The sequence below is a fragment of the Lissotriton helveticus genome, chromosome 12 (genome assembly GCF_964261635.1).
Source record: "Lissotriton helveticus chromosome 12, aLisHel1.1, whole genome shotgun sequence".
Lineage (NCBI taxonomy): Eukaryota > Metazoa > Chordata > Amphibia > Caudata > Salamandridae > Lissotriton > Lissotriton helveticus.
The window spans coordinates 850,053,605-850,080,518 of NC_136073.1; the positions used below are offsets into that span (position 1 = coordinate 850,053,605).

The 26,914-nt window shown below is 45.8% G+C and overlaps 2 protein-coding genes across 6 annotated transcripts in view; one reads left to right on the forward strand and one right to left on the reverse strand.

The window, feature by feature from the left end:
• TJP3 (tight junction protein 3) overlaps positions 1 to 1,393 on the forward strand; it is a 148,596-nt gene extending 147,203 nt beyond the window's left edge. For all 4 annotated transcript variants that reach the window (XM_078669062.1, XM_078669063.1, XM_078669064.1 and 1 more), the window contains exon 21: positions 498 to 1,393. In XM_078669062.1, the coding sequence (XP_078525188.1) occupies positions 498 to 612 (115 nt within the window). In that variant the 3' untranslated portion in view covers positions 613 to 1,393. The remainder of the gene's footprint in view (positions 1 to 497) is intronic.
• A 1,012-nt stretch (positions 1,394 to 2,405) lies between these two features.
• Positions 2,406 to 26,914, reverse strand: part of APBA3 (amyloid beta precursor protein binding family A member 3) — a 44,782-nt gene continuing 20,273 nt past the window's right edge. For both annotated transcript variants that reach the window (XM_078669065.1, XM_078669066.1), the window contains exons 3-11: positions 25,933 to 25,972; positions 23,782 to 23,927; positions 21,719 to 21,805; positions 20,447 to 20,608; positions 16,386 to 16,565; positions 7,813 to 8,025; positions 6,691 to 6,810; positions 4,042 to 4,182; positions 2,406 to 3,323 (exon numbers count right to left, since the gene is read on the reverse strand). In XM_078669065.1, coding sequence (XP_078525191.1) covers positions 3,252 to 3,323; positions 4,042 to 4,182; positions 6,691 to 6,810; positions 7,813 to 8,025; positions 16,386 to 16,565; positions 20,447 to 20,608; positions 21,719 to 21,805; positions 23,782 to 23,927; positions 25,933 to 25,972 — 1,161 coding nt within the window. In that variant the 3' untranslated portion in view covers positions 2,406 to 3,251. The remainder of the gene's footprint in view (positions 3,324 to 4,041; positions 4,183 to 6,690; positions 6,811 to 7,812; positions 8,026 to 16,385; positions 16,566 to 20,446; positions 20,609 to 21,718; positions 21,806 to 23,781; positions 23,928 to 25,932; positions 25,973 to 26,914) is intronic.

Here is a 26,914-nt window from a genome sequence, read left to right on the forward strand (position 1 = left end):
ATTCTAAGCCAATTCTTTTTTCTTTAAAAAATAAATAAATTACCAAGTAAAATAACAGTGCAAGGTTAAACGAGTGAGAGAATGGGGGGGGGAAACAAAAAAAGCCTAGAGAAAAGTGCAGCGGGTTAGGGTAAAAAAATGGGAGAAAAAGAAGCATCTATGTTGTCTTCAACAAAAACAACCTGTTACGTGTGATTTCGAATTAAAATATATTTCCTAAGATGGACTGAAAAAATGGAGAGTGCCAAGGATCTAATACATTTTGAGGAGACAGGTTAGGTGAACTGGATTGTCAATCTGGGTGTTTTTCTCAGATACGACATACTAGATTTGTATGCTTTACCTGAGTTGGCCACAAGATGGCAGACCTGAGCAAATCATGTGATCTATGACACAAGGAACTGATAAACCAATGGTACAAGTAGACAAGTGAGTTAGATTGAAACAGGGTTCTAAGTAATTTATTGACTAACACGCTCTTATCTGCCCCCCGCTAGAGAATATGAACATGATGCCTTGAAGAAGAAGTTCAACCGAGCCAGGAGCTACAGCTCGGGAGAAGAGGATGAGGAGGAAGAGTATAGCTGGGGAGGGCCTGCTACTGACCTTTAACCCTAGCCACTGCAGGGGGACTCTATTCACCATTGTGCTTGGTAGAACTGACTGCCTAACACGGGACCAGACTGATGAATACTATGGCAAGAAACCATATCACTCCACAGTGCCTTGAGGTTTGGTGGTGGGCCAGCCCGCGCCTCGCTGCCCTGAACCGGCCTCTCTGAGTCATGGAGGGACAGGATAGAAGTAAACAGTACCACTTGGGCCTCTTGGATGGACAACCATGACAAGCTCCTCATACCACAGCAGGGAAATTTGACAATGTATCTCACAACCGGTTGTCGTAAGGAGAAAAAGCAAGCGGTACAAGGCTTAGAGGAATATATTGCACATGCCGACGAGTCTAAAAGGATTTAACCACTTCAGGAGAACTTTTTTTAAGCAAGGATTTTTTTAAATGCCTTTTTTTATTATACGAGAACCAAAAATCAAATTTGAAGCACCTCTGGTGGAAGATCAGTTCTGGAGCTGCACATTGGTGTTACATCAGCAGAAGGATTTCTTACGAGCAAGTTGGGACACGCGAGAACAGGACCTTTGAACGGTTGTAAATACGTGGAATTGCCTCTGTGCCTTCTTTCAAGGGTGTGCCTGGGATATTTTTTTTTTTTAAGACTAAATCAGCTCCATGTCTTAAACCACCAACTTGAGCTGCAGTGTCTTCAAGCTGGAGAGCAAAGTTTAATTCTGTGTATATACACACCACCAATACGTGTTCTGATGTTTATTTGTAATAAATGATAATAAAATATTTTCATGTTTGTGTTAAATTAAATATGAGTTTTTACATTTTTTTTGTATGCTTCATTTAATCTTGGACACAAACCTTGAGCCAAGTTCTGCCTCTCCCATCCAGTCCAAAAATGTACAGGTAATTTGTATCCATTCTGAAAGTGACTTTGATTAGTCTGAAATCATGCTGGGAATTCTGTTCTCTTGAATCCCCCCCCCTCTCTATTTTTACTAGTACCCAGTGCTTTATTTGAGCCAGTGATTGCTGGCGGGGCCCATTAACACTAATTTTTAGGGGAAAGGGTCTAATTTATAATTGGACTTTTGACATCATCAACAATACTTCTGATCGTAGACTGCAGTAAGTATTCATTGTGCAAGGGGGTCAATTTATTCCAAACAGACTAGATGGATGAGCAGTTTTGTGGTCCTAGCAGTAAAGAAGGCCTTAAGCACATGCTTCGGGAGGGGGTAGGGCATCCCTTGGAGTCCCCATGTATCCTTAGAGTGTCCTTCCCTCTGTTTTGCAACAGTTAGCTGAGGAATCTTAGTTTCGTATTCATTCGATTCTGCAGGAACCACAGACAGGTCTGCTGCTACGGAAGGTGGCGGCTGAGTGTATTCTACAGGTGGACATTTTGGTATACACCTCTGGAATCCCATATACTGAATCTTAACAAATCATTAAACGAATATATAGGAGTGTGAGAATCTTGTGGCCCCTCAGATATCATCTTGTGCTGGGAGGCAAGAGGGCGAGGACTGCATTTTTCAAGTCTTCCACAGAAGAATTAGATTAGTCGTGGGATCCAGTATTATAACAGGTTACAAAAGTTAATCATTCCCACTGATGGTGGGTTATTATAAGCCAAGATGATGAACAAAGCCAAGTTCTGCGATATAAGGTGACTGATCACTCAGCAACAGCCATTCCCTGCACTAGATTTGCTTTCTACCTACACTCAGCCCCTGGATTTCCAGTACACGATATGTCCCTGATTTATATTCAGAACAAGACCACATTGCGCGGCTGAGGCAAACAAACAGTCAGTCAATTTATGCAATATTAGTTTTGTTTTTTATTATTAAACAGCCAATGATTGTGCAAATGGGACAGTTAATGTCCCCGCAGTTTGCTCCTGGGACTAGCAAGGAGGGTGTGTTCATTGCTCAATTAGTAATACAAGAGTGAGACACACAGAATGATGTTCCATTTCAAAGACCTGACATCAGTAGGAAGAAGAGTCACTGTCTGCAACGGCAGTGGGTCTGTGAGACCACCCACGCTATTCACATGGTCTGTAGTTGCGCTCTCTTACGGGCACAGGGTGTATGAGTGCCACACATTTCACATGGCCTCTTAAGCTCCCAGCCAAGGTCCGCATGTTTGAGTCTCCTCCTTAGTCCCATGGTCTAATAGCACCCAACCAAGGTCACCACATTTGAGCATCCTCATCAGTCACAAGGTTTGGGATAGCACCCACGTAAGGCAGATAAGTCTGAGAGCACATCACTGGTCACATGGTCCACAGCACACAAGTTTGTCAATGCTATTCATGGGGCCAGGTGAGCCCACAGAACCAAGAACCGTTGCAAGGATTGTGGCAACACATCTTCTGCAGCAATACCTGAAGGCACTGTTGTAACTCCGTAAAAGTACACGGTTTGTCCCAAAGGCACGTATCCGCATGCACAGAGAAACCGCAGCCATACTGAACACATGCTGTTTTTCCAGGAGTCAGCTTGTATTTTAGAGCATCTCGTCCAGTTGGCAGTAGATTATCACTCGCAAGGAACAAGGGGGAAAATTCCTAACACAGCCTTCTGATGGTTGGTTATTTCATGACACTAGTAGGTGGATTTACTGTTCTCCGGCCGTGCTCTGCCTGGTTATTCATTTCTCATAGATATATTGGTTGCTCCTGCCCGGTCAGCAGTCTGTACGTAGAGGCTGGCATAGTTTTTATATGAACCTACAGGAGGCAAGACATAAGACTCCAGTCAGGGACAGATCCAGGTAGAGTTGTAAAACTAAGACTCTGAGACCCAATTACTCACATCAGTCCTGTAATACTCTACCCTTCCTCAACTCCACAATGGCCTTCTCTTCTCATTAACATGTCCCACACCTTGTCTACACTTATACATTCTAGGTCCAAACAGCTCCAGCATAGACACTCTCGCCTAGTTCGGGTGATCTGATTCTACCCTCCAATACCCATCCATTCCTTCCTCCTTGGCTTGCATTGATAGCCAGCCCTTCACCAACTACAGCTCGTCCTTCCACTAAAGCCTCGCTGAGCTCAACCCTAAAGTAGTACTTATTCACACATTTCGGTCATGCTTTCTTTAATTAATAGCAAGTATACTCTGCTTTCATCTGCTCCCACAGGTATGCACTTATCTCTTCTTCAAATGCTTTACTAGTCTGCTTAGCTTCCAATACATTTTGGCCTTATCAGCCTCTTACTCACCTGTCCTCTTGCTTGCCTAGATAGCCCTACTCAGACCCTCCTTCACCCCCTTGCAAAGCCCACTCCTAAACACTTCCTGAAGTAGGCCATTCACCCACTCCACAGACCCTCATCTAGGCCCCCCCTTCACTTTCATTCAGCCATTCGTGTCTGTGCCTGAACCCTCATCTAGGCCCCCTCCACCACAATGACCTTCCCCAGACCCAATGGTGCTCACCTCTCCCACAGCATTCATAAGAGTCTGGATGATCTTCTCATGGGGTGTGGCCACCACGCTCTGGTCATTTATCTCAATGATGCGATGACCCACCCGGATTCCTCCACGCTCTGCTATCCCACCTCGCATTAGGCTGCAAATCTGTGGGAGGTGGCGAAGAGTTACATGTGGGAATGTTTCTCTGTGAAATCTGAAAATGCAGTGTGCATCGCCTTAAGCCACTCTCACCCGGTTAGAAGCAGAAAAGAACTAATTGAAGGGAATAATTGAAGAAACAATTAAAATAGCAAGATTAGAGACAAATTAAAGGGAAACAGCTTAACACAAAGGCAGGATGAGAAAAAGTCACTAAATGAGAGAGGCTGCTGATCTCGGATTGACAACTGGCAGTGAGCAAGAAAGGTAATATGGTGTTAGAGAGAAAGCTGGGGACAAAAGACAGCAAAACCATCAGAGATAGGGCACATGGTCAGTTCTGCAGCCAACAAATCTGAACGTGAAAGAAAACATGTAGTATGCTCACAAGACTAGAAGTTTTAAGTGGATGGCAGAGACGTTGCAATTCGAAAGGAACAGTGTCACCGGCAACATAGAAAACCAGTACAGAGCCCCAGAAAAGCCTCCTTCCACAGTGTTGGATTGGCCAGTTAGGTAGTCTGGGACCCAAAAAACAGCCGAAAGCCTGTCAACGCCCCTTGGGGTCAGAAAAAAACAGCTCATACATGGTCCCTTTCAAGCTGGCAGTGCCAGACTGTCCAACAGGCCAGTCCAATACTGTCCATCGTTTAACACTCCTAGTTAACTTTGCAAATCCTCTCCCATGCTTCTCGGGAAGGTCTAATGATCTCTTTGCACTTGTGCAGAAGCAACAAAGCCTCCCTTTCTTCCGCAGGGTGCAGCAAGGATCTTTGCTGGCAACGGTGCCAGAAAGATACTAGAGTGGGTGGAAAGGAAGAGGTGGGAGGCGTCTGCATGCTTCTAGGCAACAAAAAGTTGAGCACAGTAATTGTTGCAAGGTCAGACAAAGCGACTTGGGGTGGAGTTAGAGCATCTGCTGTGCTCTTGCCTTGGAGTGGTGCTCATTACTTTCACTTGTGTAATTTAATTTGTCTCTTTCAAGCCTGCACCCTCCATTCTGAAGGCCTTGTGAATTGTTTAAAGTCTGCAGGTGCTTCTGTGTCAACTAGAAGACAAGGCGAGCATTATGGGAAGGTACCATGTATCCTCGTCGCAGCAGGACCTCCACAGAATGCTAAAAGGGTTTCAAGATGGAGGTTTAATATCAGTTTCTCATAGGGTCCGACCACACAGTGGCCTCCTCCTTTGGCTGGGACGCCGCTAGAGGTCACCCCGATTTTTGAGTGGGATTAATCAATGGGAGAAATTTGGCGGGACCACTGCTCAAACTGGAGGATGTAGACATGGCCACTCAATACAATAATTAAAAAAGAAAAAAAAGAATGCTGCTTTCAACCCTGCCCCTGGTTGGTGTTCTCTGGGTGAACACCTGGCATCCATTCCTGAAAATCATCCACCGCCTGGTATGGTGGCCCCTTTATCTCTGCAATGCATGGTATGATGTATTCTGCAGCTACCCTGCTCTGCCCCAATGGCTCGAATTATGCAAAAGAGTTGTATATTCTATTTTGGCAAACCATAGACTTTCTATTTAGTTTAGGATGCGACTTTCCCGGGTAACAGTCGCACCATGAACACCACTGTTTGAGACACTCCTTTAACTTCGATTTATCAGGAAAATCTAAAATGCCTGTTCTGTATTTTAATTTAGAAAAGTTTTGTATAGCGCTAGACCCGTAGGTATCAGAGCGCTTCACATACACATTATGAAAAACAGAAGGGCCTTACATTACCTAGAAGGCTGACAGTAAGTAAGCAAACCACGGATAAAGAATACAGCATGAACAATAAATAACTGTGCAACGGAGGGGGAAGAGGAAATAAAAATCCTCCAAGGTGCTTAAACTCTTCATTGTTCTATCTGAGACTTGGAAATCCCAGAAGGAGATCTAGAGCTGGGTCTGGTGGCACGGTGGAATAATGGATCCACTGCAAGGATCTATGATTGACCACTGGTTCAATTGCCAGTGAGTCTATTTGCCCTTTTATCCTCATTAGATCACTAAACTATGTACCCATGTGTTGAGTGGCAATAAACCATTGTGAAATGTCACCCGTGCCAAGAGACCCCACCTCCTTCACGCTGAAGATATGCTCTTCGAATACGCATGAGCACACTGCCACACCCATCCAGGAATATCTAGGCCTCCTCTCTCCTTAAAAAAAAAAAGTCTACCCCATCTCTTCCCTCCCCCCCTCCAATTCATTCAGCTAGATCTAGACCTCCCCTCTCTTCACTGTGGCCTTTAACAACCACTCCTTGCCCTGCAGAGGAACTCATAGCTTGTTCCCAGCAATCAGAATAAAAAATTCTTCTTCGCTGTTTTGGGAATTAACCAACACCTCATGGCAGCTTTGAACTCCTGCCTTCTCTCCCACAGGGAAGGCAACCCATCATCTTCTGAGCTTTATGAGATCTAAAGTCCCTATCCTTCACTCCTCCCTAGAGATTTGGAAGTGCATTTCCTTGCTGTTCCACTGTTGACCTGGTGTTTCCAAATGAATACTCACAATTCCATCCTCAACGCAGAATCCCAGCTGATGTTTGGAGTCAGGACGGCGTATGATTGCTGTGGTGACCGGGGGGCAGTGCACGATGCTCAGTGTGATGTGCCTCAGTGACTTCAGATCCTGAAAGAAGAATGCACGTTACTGATCAACTCTATGCCATTAACACTTAAGCAGACAAACCAGGAAATCTGTATTACAATATGGCTGGAGGCATGTGGTTGTGTTGGTGAGCCAGAAGAGGCATCTGCTGGGTCTTCAAAGACTTTGGAACAGGTTGGCAACATCTCACACCGTATAGTACCACAACACTCACTCAAAATCCTAATCAGAACTGTGATCAAACAGGACTTCATTCCCTGTGTCTCACAGCTGTCCTCTTTAGAGAATGTGCTTCCGTGTTATAATACAGACAGTCCGCACATTCAGAATTTCTCATTTTGTTTACTTGTTTTTTCTAGAATAAAAAGCACTGGGTTGGACATTTAATTATTCTGTCTGTTGGTAGATTATGGAGGTCTGAGCACTTGCCTCCGCCCCCACCCACACAATCCCCCCTCCCCCCCAAAATGCATTGGAGCACTTGCCCTCGTTACCCTGAGAGTCAAGTGCAAAAAAAAAAAAAGAGTTGTACTTTTCCCAGTTTGTACAGCTGGGCTAGGATGGACACCAGTGGCAGACTACCTCAGTAACCACAGTCGAGGCTCCACAAACAGGGACTGACTGATTCGTACAAACAACAGAAGGCAGAAAGAAAAAGGAACAGGAAGCTTAAGGTATTGTAGGAAAATTAGGAAATAGCAGAACTGATATCACACTTGAAAAACAGGAGGCTGGGATAGATAGCTTAATGTCAGACATACTGAAAAAGTCAGAATTAGTTACAATTTTTATTTTTTTATTTTTTACAACTACAGTTTCCCAATAGCAAGCACAGGGGAGCAAGAGAAAGAGGTAGAGAAGAGAGAATGGAAGATATAGTAAATAAACAAGAAATATTCTACAGTGCACGATTCATAGGGGCCTAGGAGACCAATCGATTCACGGATCAGACTTAGAATTTCTTCTGGTGTTCATAACATAATTGCCCGTGCACCCCTTTTCCCAGGGTAATCAAATGCTCACCCGGACGATGTTCTGGCACGTGACTAGTGGTAGCCCCACCAGGCTCGTCCCATTGATGGACATGATCCGGTCTCCGATGCTCAGCTCCCCGGATTTCTCTGCTGGGCCACCATGCATGAGATTGGCAATGACTACGGTGGGCAGGATGGAACCCCAGCCCGACTCCACAATGGCGATGCCAAGGATCTCCCCCTTTTGCTTCTCAATTTGTATCTGTGGAAGGAAAGAAGAGGTGTCATTCATGCTGATCCGAGTGCACCACCACTGCGCCCTCCCAGCCATGAAGAACAGAAGAGGTGCAGATAAAAGTAAGATTAACCAAGAGTTATCCTCAGCCACGAGAAGATACTTCACGTCACAGGGACAGATTGTTTTTGCACAGCTATATTCCAGAACAAGGACACAGTCTAACACCTTCCGTCATGAAAAGTGCATGTTCATCATGCAGAAGCGCAAGACCCATGCAATGGTACCCAAATAAGAAGCCCAGACGGGAGTTTTGTAATTGTCCTGGTCTTTGATCTAAAGTTCCAGAGTATGCTTGGATGACTAAGAGGGGTCACTGCAGGCTGGTTGGGGGTGAAAGTACTCTGCATGGCTTTGTGAATCAGTGCTCCTGCCCATGTACGCTTCTAGAAAGCCTATTGTATTTTTCCTTCAGTGAGCTCGACAATCATGAACGCTCACTGGAGTTGCTCCCTTCGCATTACTGTTTTTGTCAACCTAAGAGCTGGGCCCTGATGTTCGAAGAAACATGCAAAGCATTTACCTACTTTTAGGTGAGAGCAGTCACTGCTATCTCTTGCCATGCTACGTGGTGCAAACGGTGGAGCAGGCATAATTCTAGTCCGGGACATAGGCCTGTACTCTTGTGGGGAGAGTGCCTACTGACTCTCCCCTGTAAAAGGCCAGTCAAGTCCCCATACCTGGGGTTCTTGGTCTACGTTATATAAGGTGCACGTATGAAGGATGCTATTGCATGTGTACTTTTGTGTGTTACTAAAACTGAGTACTAACATCCACCGTGCTGCACAACCCTGAGCAAGTTATTAACATCTATGACATCCCAGATTTTTCATGTTCCCCTCACCAATACCAATGTATCTTGTGGTGGGAGAAAGTATCAGTTCATTCATTTTGAACCCTGTGCAGGTTCTGCCTGCATCAGCAAAACCCACCCCTCAACCTCCCCCCTTTTCATTTGTTGGGGCCTTATCTCCTAACAGTTCTCTAGGTGCAGGTTAACACACACAGCACAAGAGAAAGTTCAGACTGTTTTGTTTGTGTTGTGGACACAAAACCCACAAAAAAGGCCAGAAAGAGCAGGAAAAAGGCTTCCTCGGGATTGGAGGAGTTATGTGACGCTCAGAAGAAGAGAAACAAAAATAAGACCAACCCTCTAGTAAAATTAATGCCCAACTCATCCAGGTCTGTACGTAAGAAAGACCGCAGCCCTGGAGTAGAACCTCTGCGGCATTGCAGTGATCTCTCGAGTCTACACTGAGCTTAGCTCTGAGAGGCTGGTGCACTCACCTTGCACAGAAGAAAGAATGAGACCTGCTGCCTGCACAAGGAGCTGGAATGAACCTGCCACATGGAGTGACCTGATTCCAATGGCAACACCACAAGGCCCAGCTGATTGGACAGATAATCGTGATGATGTTTCAAGCACAAAGGTGGCCCCGGAGCATGCTTGGCTAACTACCCAGGAGAGCCACGAGTTACAGCCGGTCAAGGAGATATTGGGCTACCTTTGGGAATCGAGATGGATGAGGCGGCTTCTTCCCAATGCTGGACAGTACCAACACCTTCCTTTTCTAGGACTGTTTGAGCCCTTGCGGTTCTAGAGTGCTCACCTGCTGAAGGTGCGTTCCACTTTCATTACTATCTGACCAGCAGCTATCAGTAATACCAGGGCTGTTTTGATTTTCTGCAGTCCCTGTTGGTGCCCTGTCACTAGAAATTCTCTAGCACAACCAGTAGAAATGGAGCCAGACAAAATTAACTTTTTGGTACCCTTTGTGACAAACCGTGGGAACCAGCCCACTATTTTCTAGCTGTAAAAGTCAAAGGGACCAGGTGGATCCTTACTTGGGAGCTGGACTCAAGTAAATGAATGGTGACATCTAGTAGTAATTATAGCCAGACACCTGGTCCATTTCAAGATTGCCCATGGTTGAGAACCTGATGTTTTGGTGGTGGTTTTCGGAATAGTCATTTTTAAACCAAAAAGACTTCTATTTTGGGGTGCCTTTCTTAATCTAGAAAAATTCTTCTTTATTTATTTTGAAAGTTTTATATAGCGCGAACAAGATCCTGGCGGATATCAGAGCGCTGTACAGTCCGTAGAAGTTACTTATACAACACATCAGTGTAAAACAAGGCACATATACAAAACATTTTGTGGAAAAGAAAAAATAGTTTGGTGCAACGCCAAATCTATCTCGTAGGGTGCGACAGGAGACAGATAAAATGTATAGGTTGTTTAGATGGTTCTTTATCTTAATCATGTGTGCGGTTGGTCTCGAAATTTCAATAGAGCTTCTTTCAGGTGAATTTGGCTATGAAGATAGATTTTACTTCTTTTTTTGAAAGAAGCAGTGGAGGGGTTAAGTCTGGTTTCTGGGGGTAAGGCATTCCATATCCTGGGTGCCATCCCAGAAAAAGTTCGGGTATATGTTTTCTTGTTGTTGAATTTTTGTGGTTTCAGAAGTAGGTTATCTGCGCTTCTTGAGGATCTGATCCCACCAGAAATTGTCAGTTTCTGTGCCAGATAGCTAGGTGCATTGTGATGCATGGCTTTGTGTGTCATACATGCTATTTTCAGATGAATGTTGGACTTGGCCTTTTCCCCCCAAAATTTTTCGCTTTTGACCCCCTTATCTGGATTGTCTCCCCCATGGGATTAAACCTGTATAGGCCATGAGTGGTGTGAGACACCTTGTGAAAATGTAATTACCTGACATAATGTGAGCACTTGTAAAATCCCCCATTTTAAAACTGCACCCCCATTTTGGAAATGTACCTGACTGAAATGTATTGTTTTTAAAATGGATGCCATGGCCATGGGTTTTGCCACTGGACTGACATAGGTCAGCGGTCTAGATAATATTACCCAGCTACCCCTAGTTTTGGAGGGAAAGCCTGGCACCCAGGGTGCTCACCCCCTCCCCTAGAACCAGTTTAGGCTAGATGTGCCAACATTCTAGAAGGTCCTGGCACTGCCTGGGAGGAGGGTATAAATAGGGTGAAGTGTCACCAGAGAGTCAGTCAGCGCTGGGACAAGGAAGGGAGGGGGACCTGCTGTGAGGTGCTACCGCCACATGGACCTGTGAGCTGGGCCCTGCACCCCTATAAACCCCCCCGCTGCTGTCCCCATGGGCCCCTGACAAGGGAGGACTCTTCATAGGTCCCTGACGCTGTGGGACCTTGGACTACGCCAGCGCTGAGGGAAAAGGGTACCCAGAAGAGGAGGAATGCTGTGGGCTTGAACCCCCCAGGAGGTGAGGAGTGTGCCCCTGGGGCTGGCTGTGGAACTGTTCGCCCCCCCTCCGTGAGGAGCCTACTTGGAAGCCCTGGTTTGCCTACCTAAGCGCTGTAAACTCCAAGACTGTTGCTGCCCTGACCTGAACTGTCCTGCCTGGGAAGCGCTATAATTTGGAAGCGCTAGAGAAGGACTGTGAGGAGCTGCGTGTCCCTAGAAGCCCTGAACTGCCTCTATTCTGTTGGGCTAAGAGGGAGGAGCAGTGCGCTGTAAATAGCGACATCTGCTGAGGAGAATCGCGCTGTGGCCTGAGGGCGCTGTGAGGAGGATCGAGTGTGAGGAGCCTACCCTCGTTTTGGCGCTGTCCGCCATTTAATTAATTAATTGAAAAGGGAGCCTACCCCTTGCACCGCCGATTTCACCGCCGCAGCCCGGCGCTGCGAGGAGTCCTTCCCCCGCTGTGTGGCACATCGTCGCGGCGGCCCCCGGTGCCAGGAGAGGGCCGCCGATGTGAGGTGGAGGCCGCGCTGGGCCCTGAAGCCGTCCGGGCCCGCGTCACATGACCGGGGCGCCCGGCCGCGTCATTGGCCGCGCCCCCGTCCTTGCCGCGCACGGATTGGCTGCCCAGACAGGCAGCAGGAAGAAGCCCGCGGAAGCTGCCGAGAAGCCCCGGGTTCCCGGGAGGCCGAGGGAACCCGGGCGAAGCCAACGGAGGTGTTTCGGGACTCCCGTGGTGAAGAGGGAGTCCCGATTGAATCGGCAGCTAGAGAGAGGCCGCCGTAAGTGAAGAGAGGGGGCCTCGAGGCACAGGATCGGTGCCTGGTCCGCCTCCTCAGCAGCCAGCCATTGCTGAAGACCGGAGCGGGAGGCCACCCCGTCGGTGAGTGCCCCGGGCCGGAAAGAGGAAGAGCGCCGGTGTCCTCGTGAAGAGAGGAGCCCCGCAATGGTGAAGGAGCTGGGCGGGAGCCTCCCTTGCACTAGGCCCCCGCCCCCAAAGGAGCCGGCAGCCTCACGAAGGCCACTTTGAAGTCCCGGGTCCTCGTGAGAGAGGAGGAACCCGGGGAAGCAGAGGAAGAGCCCCGCCTGTTCCCCGTGTCTGCCGCCAGCTGACGTGGAGAGGGGAGAGAAGTTCCCTTTGAGTGCGCTACGCCAGGGGGGCCTCGAGGCACATTGTCGGTGCCTGTCCCCTCCGCCTAGCAGCCCGGGTCCCCACTAGATAAGAGGGGCCTGGGAGAAGGCCGCGTGGAGCCTCCGGATCGCCCCCCCCCTTACAAAGGGGCCAGCAGTGTGGTTGGAGCCCGGAGCCAGAACCCAGGAGCAGCCGGTGAGTGGGGCATATAAAGAGGGTGGAGAGGGCAGCGGGGCACAGGGTCGGTGCTCGCCCCCACCCATGACTGGTACATTTAAGACACCTTGTGATAGGGCACGAGATTGTAGTGCTTCCAGTTGGGGCCGTATAGGTGGACCCTGGAGTGGGCAGTCATCTGAAGAGGGAATTGACAGTGATGCCTAGTAGTTGCCTGTTACCTGTGGTGCATAGGGTCCCTAGAGGATAGGCTTAACCTTCAATCTATAGGTTTATGCCCTGAGGAGGATCTACCCCATGTTGAGGTTGGTAGGCCTTAGGTTCTATGCCCTGGGGATATTGTCTCCTCTAAGGTGACCCGGGAAGAGTTGTTGCCAACGCACTGCCTGCCTGTTGTTCTATATCCGCAGGTGGAGGGTGGAGTAAAACTGGGTGTTCTCTTTTACTGCAAGGGTGCCACTAAGCTGGCCTGTCGAGTTATCTCAGGCCCCTGTCTATGCCCCAGATTTATGAGCTGTTGAACTGATTCGTTACAGGTGCTCCTGTCTGTTATTAAATGTGCTGGTATGCCACGATGTCTTTTCTTACAGGGGTTATGCAGGATGCTGTCTGCTGTAATTACAGCCGCTACCAAGGATGAAGGCCTGAGTTGGCCCTGCCTGACGCATAGTTCCCTAGGTGGAGGGGGGAAGAAACCTGATGTCTTATTACAGGTGTTCCTGCCTAATGTTAATGCCAGGTGATTCCTATTCTTTTTGCAGGAGTCGCCAATGCCAGCTATTTTGGGTTCTTATCCCTAATGTTTGATTGCATGTTTAATGGGCGAATACGCCAAGTGCATTTTTCCCTTATATAGGTGTCACTGATGTTACGTGCCAAATGCTAACCTGTTTATATTTCAGCTAGACACTATGGACTAAACCCTTTTTGTCCCATGTAAATAATCCCCCACTGAAATACTTGGCTCTGGTGCCAGTTGGCGCCATGTTATGATGACACTGTTAATGCATTTTTGCCTTGCAGGTTGGAGATACTAAACTGCTTAATTTTCCAACTCAGATTGGTGTCCTGCCTCTTTTGTGGTGTGCCTGGTGTGTTGACTGAGGGTACTGCGTGAGTGCTTCACATGTCCTCCAAGTTTGGCCTGCCCGCTTGATGCCATGCTACCCCCTTTGAGACTTGGGCAACCCCCAATTCCAACACAGAGGTAGCCAATTCAAGGATTGTAGGTCCGGGGAGATGTGTGCGCTTTTTTTTTTTTTAGAAACAGTGATGAGTCTGCTGCATTGATTGATGCACTTAACGGTGCTGTTGATGCTTTGGGTAGGCCGCAAAGAGAGACACACCCGTATCCCACTCTCTGTATAACTAGAGCTTGTACTGCCTGCTTGAAGTCATTGTGTGGTAGGAAGGGTTTCATTTTCCTCAGTGTGTTTATCTGGAAGTTTGCTCCCTTTGTGGCATTGCTGATGTGTTTTTGCATATTGAGGTTACTGTCCAGAGTTATTCCTAATGATTTTGCTGAGTCCACGATAGTAGGTTGAGCGTTGAATGCTGTAAGATGTTTAATCCATTCTTGCATTTTGGGCACTTGGGCGGGTGGAGCTATTGGCAGGAATTCGGTTTTTAGGGCTTTCAGTTTGAGATGATTTTCTGCCAGCCAGGTTTGGGTATTCCTAAGCGTTGCATTAAGCAGTTTGATGTTGTCTAAGGTGTGAATCTTAAGGTATAGTTGTGTATCGTCGGCGTACATGTGATATTGCACGTTAGATGCGTGTAGAATTTCAGTGAGTGGTTCCATGAACTGATTAAACAATGTCGGGGATAGGTGGCCACTGAAAAGCAAACTCTTGGTAACCATTATACTTTGCTTTGTCCCATCACTCAAAGTATATTTTTTGGCTGAGAGACCAAAGGGCTTCTGAACATTACAGTCGACCCAAAGCATATTCAATGGGATAACATTGACAACGAGGCACAATGTTAACTGAAACTCAGTGCCTAGCTCAAGAGAGCTATAAGAACATTTGGGATTGTCAATTTGGACCTTTCTTTTTATACTTATCTTGTTGAATGCAACCTTTACTTAACTATCATTAAAAGTCCTTTTCTTTTTCTAAGGTTATAAACTGGCTGGGCATTTGAAGGTATTGTTATCTATTGTGTCACCCTGAATTGGAGTCTCTAATCTCCCCCTCTACTCCTTGGAGTACGCCTTGATTGCTCACACTAGTTTCTGTGAGAAACAAGGGACTAAAGGGATTCTCTTGTCAGTCTAAATAAAGATGCACGTCTTGTGGCCCTTTGGCACTAGGAGTAAACGACAAGAGGCACAAAGCACAATGGAAAGGCCCTGAAAGCGGGCCATATGGAAACTGAGGGCTTCAGAGTAGTAATGTTCCCAAGTATGAGGGGAAAACAGGATCAGCAAGGGCAGGATATCATATGATGCGGCTGTTCAGTGTGTGAGCATCATGTTAAGTCCTCCTATTATTTTAGCCAGTTTCCAGAGTCTACAAGTTTGCAGAGTCCTTTGTGCAAGGAGACTTCCATCAAACGTAATTTGGTCCACGGAATTATCCTATCTCTTATAGACCTAGACCATGCATACTCCAGTAAATTCCAACATGTGCAGTAACTTCTTCCACCACACAAGGCAGCAATATGAGTATTTTAGTAAACAATGCACCCCTCCAACTTTACCCAAGTACATTACACAAGGTCGAGGTGCATACAAGTATTGGGGGAAAAGGCCCAGTAAGTACTGGGATATGCAGATTTTGGTGCACTTAATTCCTAATGTTATGTCCCATTTTTTCAGGCAAAACTCAAAATAGGCAATAACTATCGCATGTGACTAATTCTAACCATTTTGAAGGTGGATTTTATTGGGTGCAATAACTATCACATTTGATACTGGAGCACTAGTAATGAAGGTCATGGACTCTGACAATAAGATGTACTTTAGTAGAATAAAAGCAAATGTATTACAGGCTGTCCAATATGTTCATCAAGACTTGCAAACCAATCAGGAAAATAACCAACAAAAATTACAACACAATTTTCATTTTACCCAAAGCATAATCAAATGAAGGTACATTGCATTCATTTTCAACCCGTGGAATTAAGAAATTACACATTTAACTCTGGTGTTTTAAACTATTTAGTTTATTTTTTCCTGTGATCTGAAGTTCACAAACATTTACTTTTGTTCCCAAGGTATACATCCATCGATAGAAGCAGCTGCAAGAAAAGATAACCTCTCCCTGGGGCGAAAGCACTTTATCTGTTGTGGGGGTGGGGAGGGGCCAGAGTCCAGTGGGAATGTTGTAATGGTGCTGATGACTCGAGAGCTGCGAGAATGCTAACTAGGGCAATCCAGGGAGCATAGGCAGGTTGTGGTAAAACTAGTTATTCTAGCTCAAGATATGCTGACAATGCCTTAAATGCTAATAATTCCAGATTTTTAAAGTGCTACTTATCACCCCTAGGGGTATCCTGACGCTGGGGGCCGTCAGGGAGATTAAGTGAGCTATTATCCAGAGTCACATGATGCCGAGCTGCCGCTGGTGACCGAACCGTGAGCCTTGTGCTCCGGAGTCAGCTGCTATGGCTGCTGCACCACACCACTCCCTCTAGCAAGGGATAAGACTGTGGAGGGTTACAGACAAAATGTTACTGCAACAAAAGTATTCCATTTCATGGAAATTTGTGAGCTCTGGGACTGTGGGATACAGGTTTCCAGGATGCTCCCGAATGGATGGCGTTTGCTGGATCACTTACCTCTTTGCAGTTCTCCTGTTTGGAGAAGTGAACCAGGTCTCCATTGTAGAGCTCCTCCTGGTTGAGGACGCTGCTGAACTCGCCAGGGGTCAGCTTGCTGGGGTCGATGCCGCTGGAGTGCAGGAACTGCTGGTAGGCCACACTGAACGCCTGTCCGATGGCCTGCGCTATCACCTGAGCCTGATGGACACAAGAGCCATTCAAGTGAGATCAAGGAGCAGCAGGAGGACAACAAGCTACAGCAACAAGGATTTGTGAAAACCACTCTACCCGCTTCCTGGACTTGCCCACTACTTTTTTCCTTCATCATGCTAAGCAGGAAAAAACACATTAAGATCTCACGCTATTCTGAAAATGTTGGGGACGACCCATTTCCTGAGATTCATCAGAACTCTCTTGACCTGACCTTATCTACCCTCCAACAAGTCAAAGAGGATCTCCTACAAGTCAAAAGGATGTCCACGACATCAAAGACCTCCTCCTCTCACAGCCCAGCCTACCTCCCACCATCCCACTACCCTACAAACGACGCACCCTCCCTACATACCCTCGCCTCAAACGATCCCCGAGATGGCCGACTATCCCCGTTCGCAATAACTCCCACCGCCCTCGCCGTGTCCTCAACTCACTGTCTGACCGCGACCTATACTCTCTCCTACGCTCCTATGGCCCAGGTCCTGAAAAACACATATCCAACGCACACATCCCCATACCCACAACTCACTCAAACCCTCTGAGGCTCCCAACCCATAGTAACAGAGGTTCCATCCCTAGCAACCTCAGAAAAATCCCCCTCACTCTAGAAGGCTCGACCACCCTTCTCACTCCCAAACTCAAATGCATCCTACTCAACTGCAGATCGGCCCAGAGACACTCCTCCGACATCGCTGATCTCGTATCAGCAATGGAACTGGACTTAGCGATTCTGACTGAAACGTGGCTTACTGAAGCCTCTACCCCGATAATGGACATATTAGTCCCCCCCAATTATCACATCATTAGACTGGACAGGCCTGTCAAGACGGGAGGGGGAATTGCATGCATTTTTAGGAGCAACCTCTCCGTCACTAAAGCCGCCTCCCCCTCCCTTACCTCCTGTGAACTCCTCTGCCTCGATATCACCAGCGAGGGCAAACAAGTTTGTGCTTTACATCTCATCTATCACCCGCCTGGCGACAACCTCATATTCACCCAACAACTCATGGACACGATCACCTCCAATGCCGGTCGGCAGATCACCCAAATCTACTTGGGTGACTTTAACCTCCACTGGAATGATCAGAAAGACACAGAGGTGAACAGTCTCAAAACTTTCCTCAAAGCACTGGACCTCACCCAAATATGTGATAGACCAACACACGACAAAGGCGCGATACTCGATCTCATCATCACCAAGGAGGACTCCACCAAACTGGAGGCGATCCAACCCTGTGATTGGTCAGACCACCACATTATCACCTTCTCTATTAACGAAAAAGTTAAACCTAACCCGGTTCAACCCACCAAATCCAAAATCTGGAAAAGGGACATGAAGAGTCTTAACCCCACTACACTGCCTCCCCACCTCGGCAGTCTCCTCCTTCCCCCTCCAGGTGTCTCGGATGCCCAATCACTGACCGACCACTACCTTGACTCTATGAAATTAATAGTCAATGAAGTCGCTCCACTGCAATTGAAGAGAGTCTCCAGCAAAATTTCTAACCCCTGGTACGATGGCAGACTCAATGACGACAAGCGCACTATGCGGATGGCAGAGCGTACTTGGAGATCTGACCCCTCATCACTGCATCTAAAAACGCTTAAAAAGAAGAGAAATGACTACTTTAGGAAAATAAAGCGCACAAAGTCGGACTTCTTTAGCCGTCTACTGGACCAAGCAAAAAACAGGCCAAGAAAACTGTTCGAACTAATCAAGACTCAAACAAAGACACAACCCTTACAATCAAACAAAGCAACAAGCGACACCCCACACTGTGAAGCCTTCTCTTCTTTCTTTAAGCAAAAGACCGACAACATAAGAAATGACCTCGTCATGGACTTAAGCCGATTCCCCAATCATACCAGAATGTCTAACACTCAACCTAAAAACAATGCATCATGGCTGCACTTCGACAGCTACACGGAAGAAGCTATACACAAACTACTCTGCACTCTGAAGCCCTCGAATCACCTCACAGACCCCCTACCTGCTAATGCAGTAAAAGACTTCACCCCCTTGCTCCTCCCTCTTTGGACCAAAATCATCAACAGCTCCCTTCAACAAGGACTCATCCCAGACTCCCTCAAGGTGGGGCAAGTCACACCTATACTCAAGAAACCCACAGCTGACCCGTCTGACCTGAACAACTACCGGCCTATCACCAATATCCCCACCCTGGCCAAACTGCTGGAGAAATGTGTCCAACTCCAATTAACAAAACACATTGACCAATTTGACCTCCTCAACACTCACCAATCAGGCTTCCGAGCGAAACATAGCACGGAAACCGCTATGACACACATAATTGATGACGCCCTCCAAATACTTGACCGCAATGATTCCTGCCTCCTCATCCTTCTTGACCTATCGTCAGCTTTTGACACGGTCAAGCATGAGAACTTATTGGAGCTGCTAAGCACTAGAATGGGTCTTTCGGGAACTGTTCTCAAATGGTTTTCTTCTTTCCTTCATAACCGGTCGCAGAAGTTCAAGATCGACAATGTGCTATCTAAACCAGTGCCTGCAGATCTAGGTGTCCCGCAAGGATCCTCCCTCTCCCCCACACTGTTCAACCTCGTCATGGAACCACTCGCCACCTTGCTCCAAGCATCCAATGTTCAATTCCATATGTACGCCGATGACACACAACTTTACCTAAAGCTACAATCCCCGGAAGATATCAAACTACTGAATTCCACACTTAGCAACACTCAATCTTGGCTGGCCGTTAATCACCTCAAACTAAATGCGCTGAAAACTGAGTTCCTACTCATCTCACCCCCGGCGAAAACTTCCACCACCCAAACGTGGCTCAATAACCTGACAGCACTCAATGTCCAACCTACTATCGTGGACTCAGCGAAATCCCTAGGCATCACAGTTGACGCCAAGCTCAACATGCAACAACACGTTAGCAAAGCCACAAAAGGGGCTAATTTCCAAATCAACACACTGAGGAAACTCAAACCCTTCCTCCCTGCCAAAGACTTCCAAACAGCTGTACAAGCTTTAGTCATCCCTCGCATAGACTACGGAATTGTGGCCCTCAGCGGACTCCCGCAATCCACAACAGCGCCCCTAAGAGCCTCCCTGAACGCTGCCGCGAGACTCATTACTGGCTCAAGAAAACATTCGCATATTTCCCCAGACCTAAAATCTCTAAAATGGCTGCCTTTTGAAGCCAGAATACAGCTAAAAATTGCAATAATGACACACTCGGCCGTGCACCACAAAGCACCCAACTACCTCGCGCAAAAGCTGTCTATTTCAGGAGGGTCGAGATCCAATCGTAGTACAAAAAATCTACTTCTGAAACCTAGTAGATTCCGGAAAGAAAAAACATACAAGCGCTCCTTCTCAGGAATGGCACCCAGGATTTGGAATGCGCTCCCTCCGGAAACCAGGCTTATCTCCTCCACTGCACTCTTCAAGAAAGAGGTGAAAAGAATCCTTCTGGCCAAGATCTCCTGAACCTTACAGAGACTGGATCTGAGTCTCTGCATCGCGCTGTACCACTGATCACCCTGCCCTTTGGCGCTATCCTCCTACCTAGGGGGTCACTACTACGATACTCTCTTTCTAACGACCAATATATGCTACGCTTTGTTGTATTTAAATTACTTGTTTACCTGACGGTATGTTGACATGTTTCTGTACATTATTGTTAGCTTCTATGTTTAGTGATTACTATATTGCTCCCATTATATTGTTCATTCATGTTGCCCTTGCCCCTGTGAAGCGCTCTGATATCTGTAAGGATCTTGTTCGCGCTATATAAAACTTTGAATAAAATAACATTAGAGTGCGGGCTTCAGTGACATCTCATGACCATCTCAGTGCCATCTTGTTACTACCATCTTACATCAGAAGAGTGGAAGACGTGGCAGATCATTTTGTACAGCCTCTTCTCTCCAGGTGTGTCCTCTGCCCGCCTTGGTAGCTTCCTGCGGGCCATGAGCACAACGATACTTCCGATGTCCGCGATGTACGAGATGGTCTGCAATGGGTGATCCATCATTGCTTCCTGCGTGTGACACATGACAAACTATCAAAGCATGCAAGACAGGAGTATCTTGGGTCACACCTAAAGGGCGCCGTGACAAATAACAGATGTGGTACAGCTCATAAGACACAGCAATGTTTAAGCAACTGCATATACAAACTACCATTATTTAACAAAACCAACGTGTACAGTTGCGAAGAAACACGTGTACAACAACAAACAAGAGTACCATGAAATATAACCAAATTGACACAAGACAGCACAGCAGACAAACCAGAATGTTTGAACTATTCATGCTTCTTAATGAAGCAAGACACTGGAAAAAAGTAAACCACAATGAACCATATGTATAACAAATTGACACAAAATAGCATAAGAACACCACAACATATATATTTTACAGAGAGAAAATTCATGTAGCCAACATCATAACATATACACGAGCCTCCGGAAACAATAGAGAGGCGCAAACAACAAAATCAAGAATATCTCATAATACTTCAGAGACAACAGTAGAAAGAAAAAATGTGTGGTGAAAAACAAGACATTTGGAACGCAAACAATTAACCAGAGGTATAACGTAAATATTAACCCAATAGTAGGCACTGTTCAAATTAGCTATGATTAGTTAAGCATTGCACAACTCATTCAAACTAAACTCTGGACATAACAGTAAGACTATCATTCACACCAGGACAGCAATACTTCACCCCGTAATATTACACTGCCCATCTAGAAGCTCAGCAGAATTATAGTCAGTTGCAGTGCCTGGATACCCTCATGGGTGACAAGAAGTGCTTTACAAATCTACTGATTGATTGTTTGCGTCACAAACATCAACTAAACACAAAACTAGCATAAAATACAAAGCACACCAAGCAAACCGATAACACAGTGCATAACACCTCATTCCAAAGTAATGAAAGGGAGTGCAAGAAAGTGCCACATATTTACGAGCCACAGTTCTGCTCTTAAGCACAAAACAGGCTGCACATTAACACAGCCACAACCATTTTACAATGAATCACACTAAACAGAGGAAACTGTAATAACCTCATGGCTACACATACAGTGTAGAAGTAATCCTGTTTTGAGCGCCCGGCTTCAACACCATCTGGATGAAGCACTTACCTGGCTGTCCGCAGTCAGCACTTTAATCCTCTGGGTGGAGACAAAGAGATCTACCTCAGTCATTGGCTGCGACTCTCCGTCCGGTGCCTACAATACAAAAGGCGCAGTGTTAGGAGCAACATACTGCACTAAGAGGAGGCGTATTGATCATAACACTGAAGGTAGGCAAAAGGTGAAGCACCCTGGTTTATATTTCATATGTGCGTTATGGCTTTTGTTTGTAATGGGACTACTTTTTTGAAGCACGGCTGGTTTGCTCTTAAAAACATAAGTCTCAGAGGTAAGCTGCGATCTATATAGACATTTATGTAAAGCACGTGGTGGGTGTTGCATACCAAAACTAGTTCAAAAACTATGCATTGAGTTAACTGTACTCGTGTAGGTAGATGGATGGGATCAAGAGGAGATCAAAGATTACAATGTGCACATTATCACACAGTGAGTCAGCGTTGAGGAATAGAAAGTACTGGCAGTTGAAATTAAAGCATAGAAGAAAAATAAACTACAGGGTCTGACTTAAATTTAGAGGGAAAAAAACTTTTAAAACACCTGTGTTGCTATTCAGTTCTCTGTAATGTGGTGTGAGTCTTATAGTGTCATGTTCTGTCCGCCCCATTATGAAGTTCTCATTTTCCCAGTAGCCTTGGGTTTTCCAACATGCTGTGGTGCACAAGCCTATGCAAAGCAACAGGGCCCTGGATAGGGGGTTCCTTCATCATGAACCTTTTGAGAATTAGGAGGGAAGCTGCTAGCCTACCCCTCTTAAGAATTTCTCATTCATAAAAGCGGCTTTGATTCTGAATATCCCCTCCCCACTACAATTGCACCGAGGGTCCCTCTCATCATAACACCAACTTTAATGTATCCATTTCAGAATGCTAGGCGCACATGATATACACATTTGCCAATTCGGCTTCACGGCACCCTGGTCTTATCTCCCCCCACCAATCTGGGCACACAATCACAGCTTTTATTGCTTGCTTATCCACTCTAAACGTTTTTCATCCTGCTCTTGCTTATCAAATGCCCCTATGTCTAACACCCTTCTGCTATTCTTATCCCTGTGTGCTTGTGTGCCACAAGGGCTGTTCATGCCTAAAAAAAATGCACTTGGGTGAGGGGATAAAAATAAAAAAAGCTGCTTTGATTGTAAACATTATTTTCCCTTCTCTCGTCTACTGAATTACCTCTTTGCCTATAAAGAGGCTGCTGTACACAAATGTTCTATCTCATCTACTTTCTACTTTGCTTTGTAAGGAGGACAGCATCTCTCTTGCTTTCACAGAAATTAGGTTTTTGTAGCTGCTTCAGCCAGTTCCTTTTCGCTGTAAATGAAATGTTTTTATTCAGACCTAGGACGTGTATTCAATGTACGAAAATGACAAATACTATTTTCAGACTTTAGATTAGGTACATCTAGCTAAGAAAGTTGCTCTTTTCTGTTCATGTGACCAACAGTGAGTATTCCCTTTCCTGTTCTCTGCTCTTTAGAAAGAGCTTAAATTTTTCTTTTTTGAAAATGTTTAAGAATTTATGGTTTGTTTAATACCCTTTTTGTAAGAAGACTGAAATAATCTACTTGGGTATTTTGGGTACCTTTATAACTTGAGGGTTGCTTTTGGTCTCTTTATGAAAATCTCACAGGATTTTATCTTGAACAGGACCAGATTAACATCCGTCTGTTTTGCTGCAACTACGTTTTAAATCTATTTATGATACCCGTTGATCCCATACACATAAGAACAGTTAGTTGAGGAGTAGGAAGGATAGACTGCCAACGCACTGAGCAGTTTCTGGTCGATAATAGGATGGGGAATTACTAGTTTGCTTTCAAGTTATGGGTAGTCCATTGCCACAGACCAAGTTATATGTGGGCAGGAAAAAGACTGACTGGTTGAGCCGACGCATGCCCAACCTTTATCAGATTCCAAAATCCGGCAAAAATGTGTTTAGCCTCTCTATTCATCGCTATAACCTTGACGGATTCTGTATCTCCTCTGTGCTACTGTAATGATGTGGCCTGCACAGACACTCACCAAAAGTGACCAGCTGCCATTTCTTACCTTTATCCTGTCGACCGCTTCTTGAGCCTGCCGCATGCGCGTGCTGGTGGAGGGGTTCTTGTCGGAGGTCAGCTGGGTGGAGCCCAGGTACTTTGCTCCAAATATAACTCCATCCAAGAGGTCTTCAGGGTCGCAGGGACCAGGCACTGGGAGGGGGAAAGACAACAGAGTCAGAAAAACAAGGCTCAGGAGTTTGTAGTTTCAGCCTAGCAGCTGAGACAGCACCAGATGTCCCAAGGGCACTATACAATCTGCGCTTACCATCACTGTTGATTCAAAACATCAATGATTTTAATAGATTCCCACAACAAAGTTTAGATTTTGAATGGTGGGTACTAGTCTTCTCTCTTACTCCACTTTCCAGTAATCGGACGCACCTGCTTTCCCATGTATGTGAACAAGGGAATTTCCCTATGCCCCCTCACTTAATTTCTTTTTAACCCCTTTTCCAATTTATCATTTTTGCCAGGTCATGATTTTACCCTGCACGACAAGAAGGCACTTGCAGGGGGCAGTGTAGGCTGTTCTTGCTTTACCCCTCGATTGTTAAAAGAGCCTCACTTTACCTGTGGCCTTAGTCATGCATCTTTCACATTCCCTTAGCATCATCTCCATCCTGCAACAGGCAACCTGGGGAACAGACCGCTTGCCATCTCATCATTGAACAATCTAATCATTTCTATCAGGCCTGGTCACTGTACCCTTCACTGCTACCAAAGACCATAACATTGACGCACAACTGCAAGGATTCTAACTTCAACCACAAATGACTGGATGTTACATGCGATACATGGCCATGCAACAGGCCGCTCTCTGAATTCCTACCCTCCGGTAAATGCCCTCAGCGCCTGATGACTGCATAGACACGCTGCCCTTCTATAATGGGTTCATCACCTACTTTTGACTCAGATCAGCTCAATGGATTTTTATTCCCAGAGGCGAAGAAATTGACCAGAGCCTCACAGGATTATATCAACATTAAGGGAAAGGGAATTGCGCTTATCTCGCCCTCAATGCTATACAGATACCAAACACACAAAATTAACATCTACAACCAAGATTTACCAAGTGGTTTTCATCATACCAGTCAATTAACATGTTTGGCTAAAAATGCATAAAAAACCTAATCCCCAATACATTGGTTACAAAAGTGTATGTTTTACGTCCTGGTTATCCGAGGGCTGATCTCAAGGGAAAAAGAGACACAGAGACTAAAAACATCTTGCATGGGCAATTCAATGAAGGCTCCATGGCTCTCCTCACAAGTATTTCTCACAAGGGCTTAATGTATCGTAGGACCACCAGTAATCAAGTCAACTGAGAAATACAGCTTTCGTGTGAATATTATCTAACATCTACCTTCTTTGTGGTGACTTTCATGTAGGTCAGCCAAATGCCATACTGCGCTCCTATAAATCTTGGGTCCCATATGTCTATAAGTGCCTAAAGTTGTTTCCTGTCTCTGTTAATATTATACGAAAAATCACACATGGTTTCAGAGGTCTGATTGCAAACAAACAAAGTAAAAAATGGCATCCAATGCAGGACATAGCCAATTGTATTTCTATGTATATGATAAAAACAATTCATTATGGTAAAATAGTGACATCAAATTAGTGACTAATGTGACGAAAGCCACCAAAAAGATGGTGGGAGTTAGATAACATTCAGATGAAAGGGAGTTTTCCTCAGTGACTCGCTGACTTGTGGTCCTAGAAGGCAATAAGCCCCTATGAGAAAGAAAAAAGAAATTAACGGGCAAAGCTATAGACGTTTCCTATTCAATGCCCCCAGTAGCAGTTTTGAGGGGCCTATCTGTTTCTACCATTAGATCAGCACTGAGATGGTCGAAACCTAAAACCTTCGCCTTTGTAACTAATGTGTAGGCAACTAAACACCATCAGCTGAAAAGGCCAAAGGAAGATTCATTTTGTTTGGACGAAAATAACTTGGGTAAATCTAACACAGTTCTGCTAATTTCGTTTTAGTACCCCCACCTATTAAAAGCCCATATGGACGGGGACAGTCAATAATACAGCAGGGAGGAGAGCTCTAGCACTTGTTCAGAGATAAAGGCATGCTCAAAGTCCCTCATGCTTATCCCATAGTGTGATCTACTTTTACCTCCCCCAACACAGACCAGACACTCACCTTCCTTTGAAGCTGGATAAAAGGAAACCGATTCCACCATCTGAAATAGAGGAGGATTTCAGTTTCAGAAAGGATCATTCAGAATAAAACAGCAAAAGTTCAGTAGACTAGCTCTAAGGGCAAGAGAACACATCTTCCACTCATGGGGTCAACAACTTCAGACTGCGGCGGTGGAAGCAGTTTCAGGGAACAAGTGTCCACAGATCAGCGCTGAGGTTTCACTGGTATCGGTGAAGTGCCAAGCTCAATCATCAGAAAGAGAGGATAGTAGGCGCTGCTTCACACAATATGTTTACTTCAGCATTGGACAGACATGGACTGTGAGACTGGGCAGTCAAGGAAATAAAACCACAACTTGCTAGATGGTCTCCTACGACCTAACTCTTCGTGCTCAGCCACCATTTATCTAGGATGTCACTTTAAGCCTCTCGGAGATTATAAGCATACATGCTCCTATACACATCACATAAAGGTGGCACCTTCTAGATTCCTGTGTTCTAGAGGTCTATACATGTGAGCTGATATTTTTATACGATCTGTAGCTGTCTTGGTAAGTGAAACACCCATTATGGAGGTACTGCGAATAAAGTCTTGCTCAACAGGCTTTGATCATTGGAAAAGAGAGCAAAATAATGTTTTATATGTTCATTTTCCGGTTTGCAACTGTTTTTTCCTTCTGTATGGTTAATTCGGAGATGCTGGGAAAGTATGGAACCAGGCACAGTATTTTGAAGAGTCTAAGTGGCCCCAAGTTATTGCTTTATCTCATGGTAAAGTGCCTATGGTACCATACCCTGATTCCAGCCTCATATACACTGCCCGTCCCCTCACACAAGGGGGTACCACATGGGTTCACCCAAGAGAGTAAAATCAAGGACAGGGATTACTGGGCAGCAAGAACCAGCCCTGCTTATTTTCTCTATTCCAAGTTTCCACATGGATTTGAGATACATGCCAATAATACTCCTTCCCCTGGTGGCCA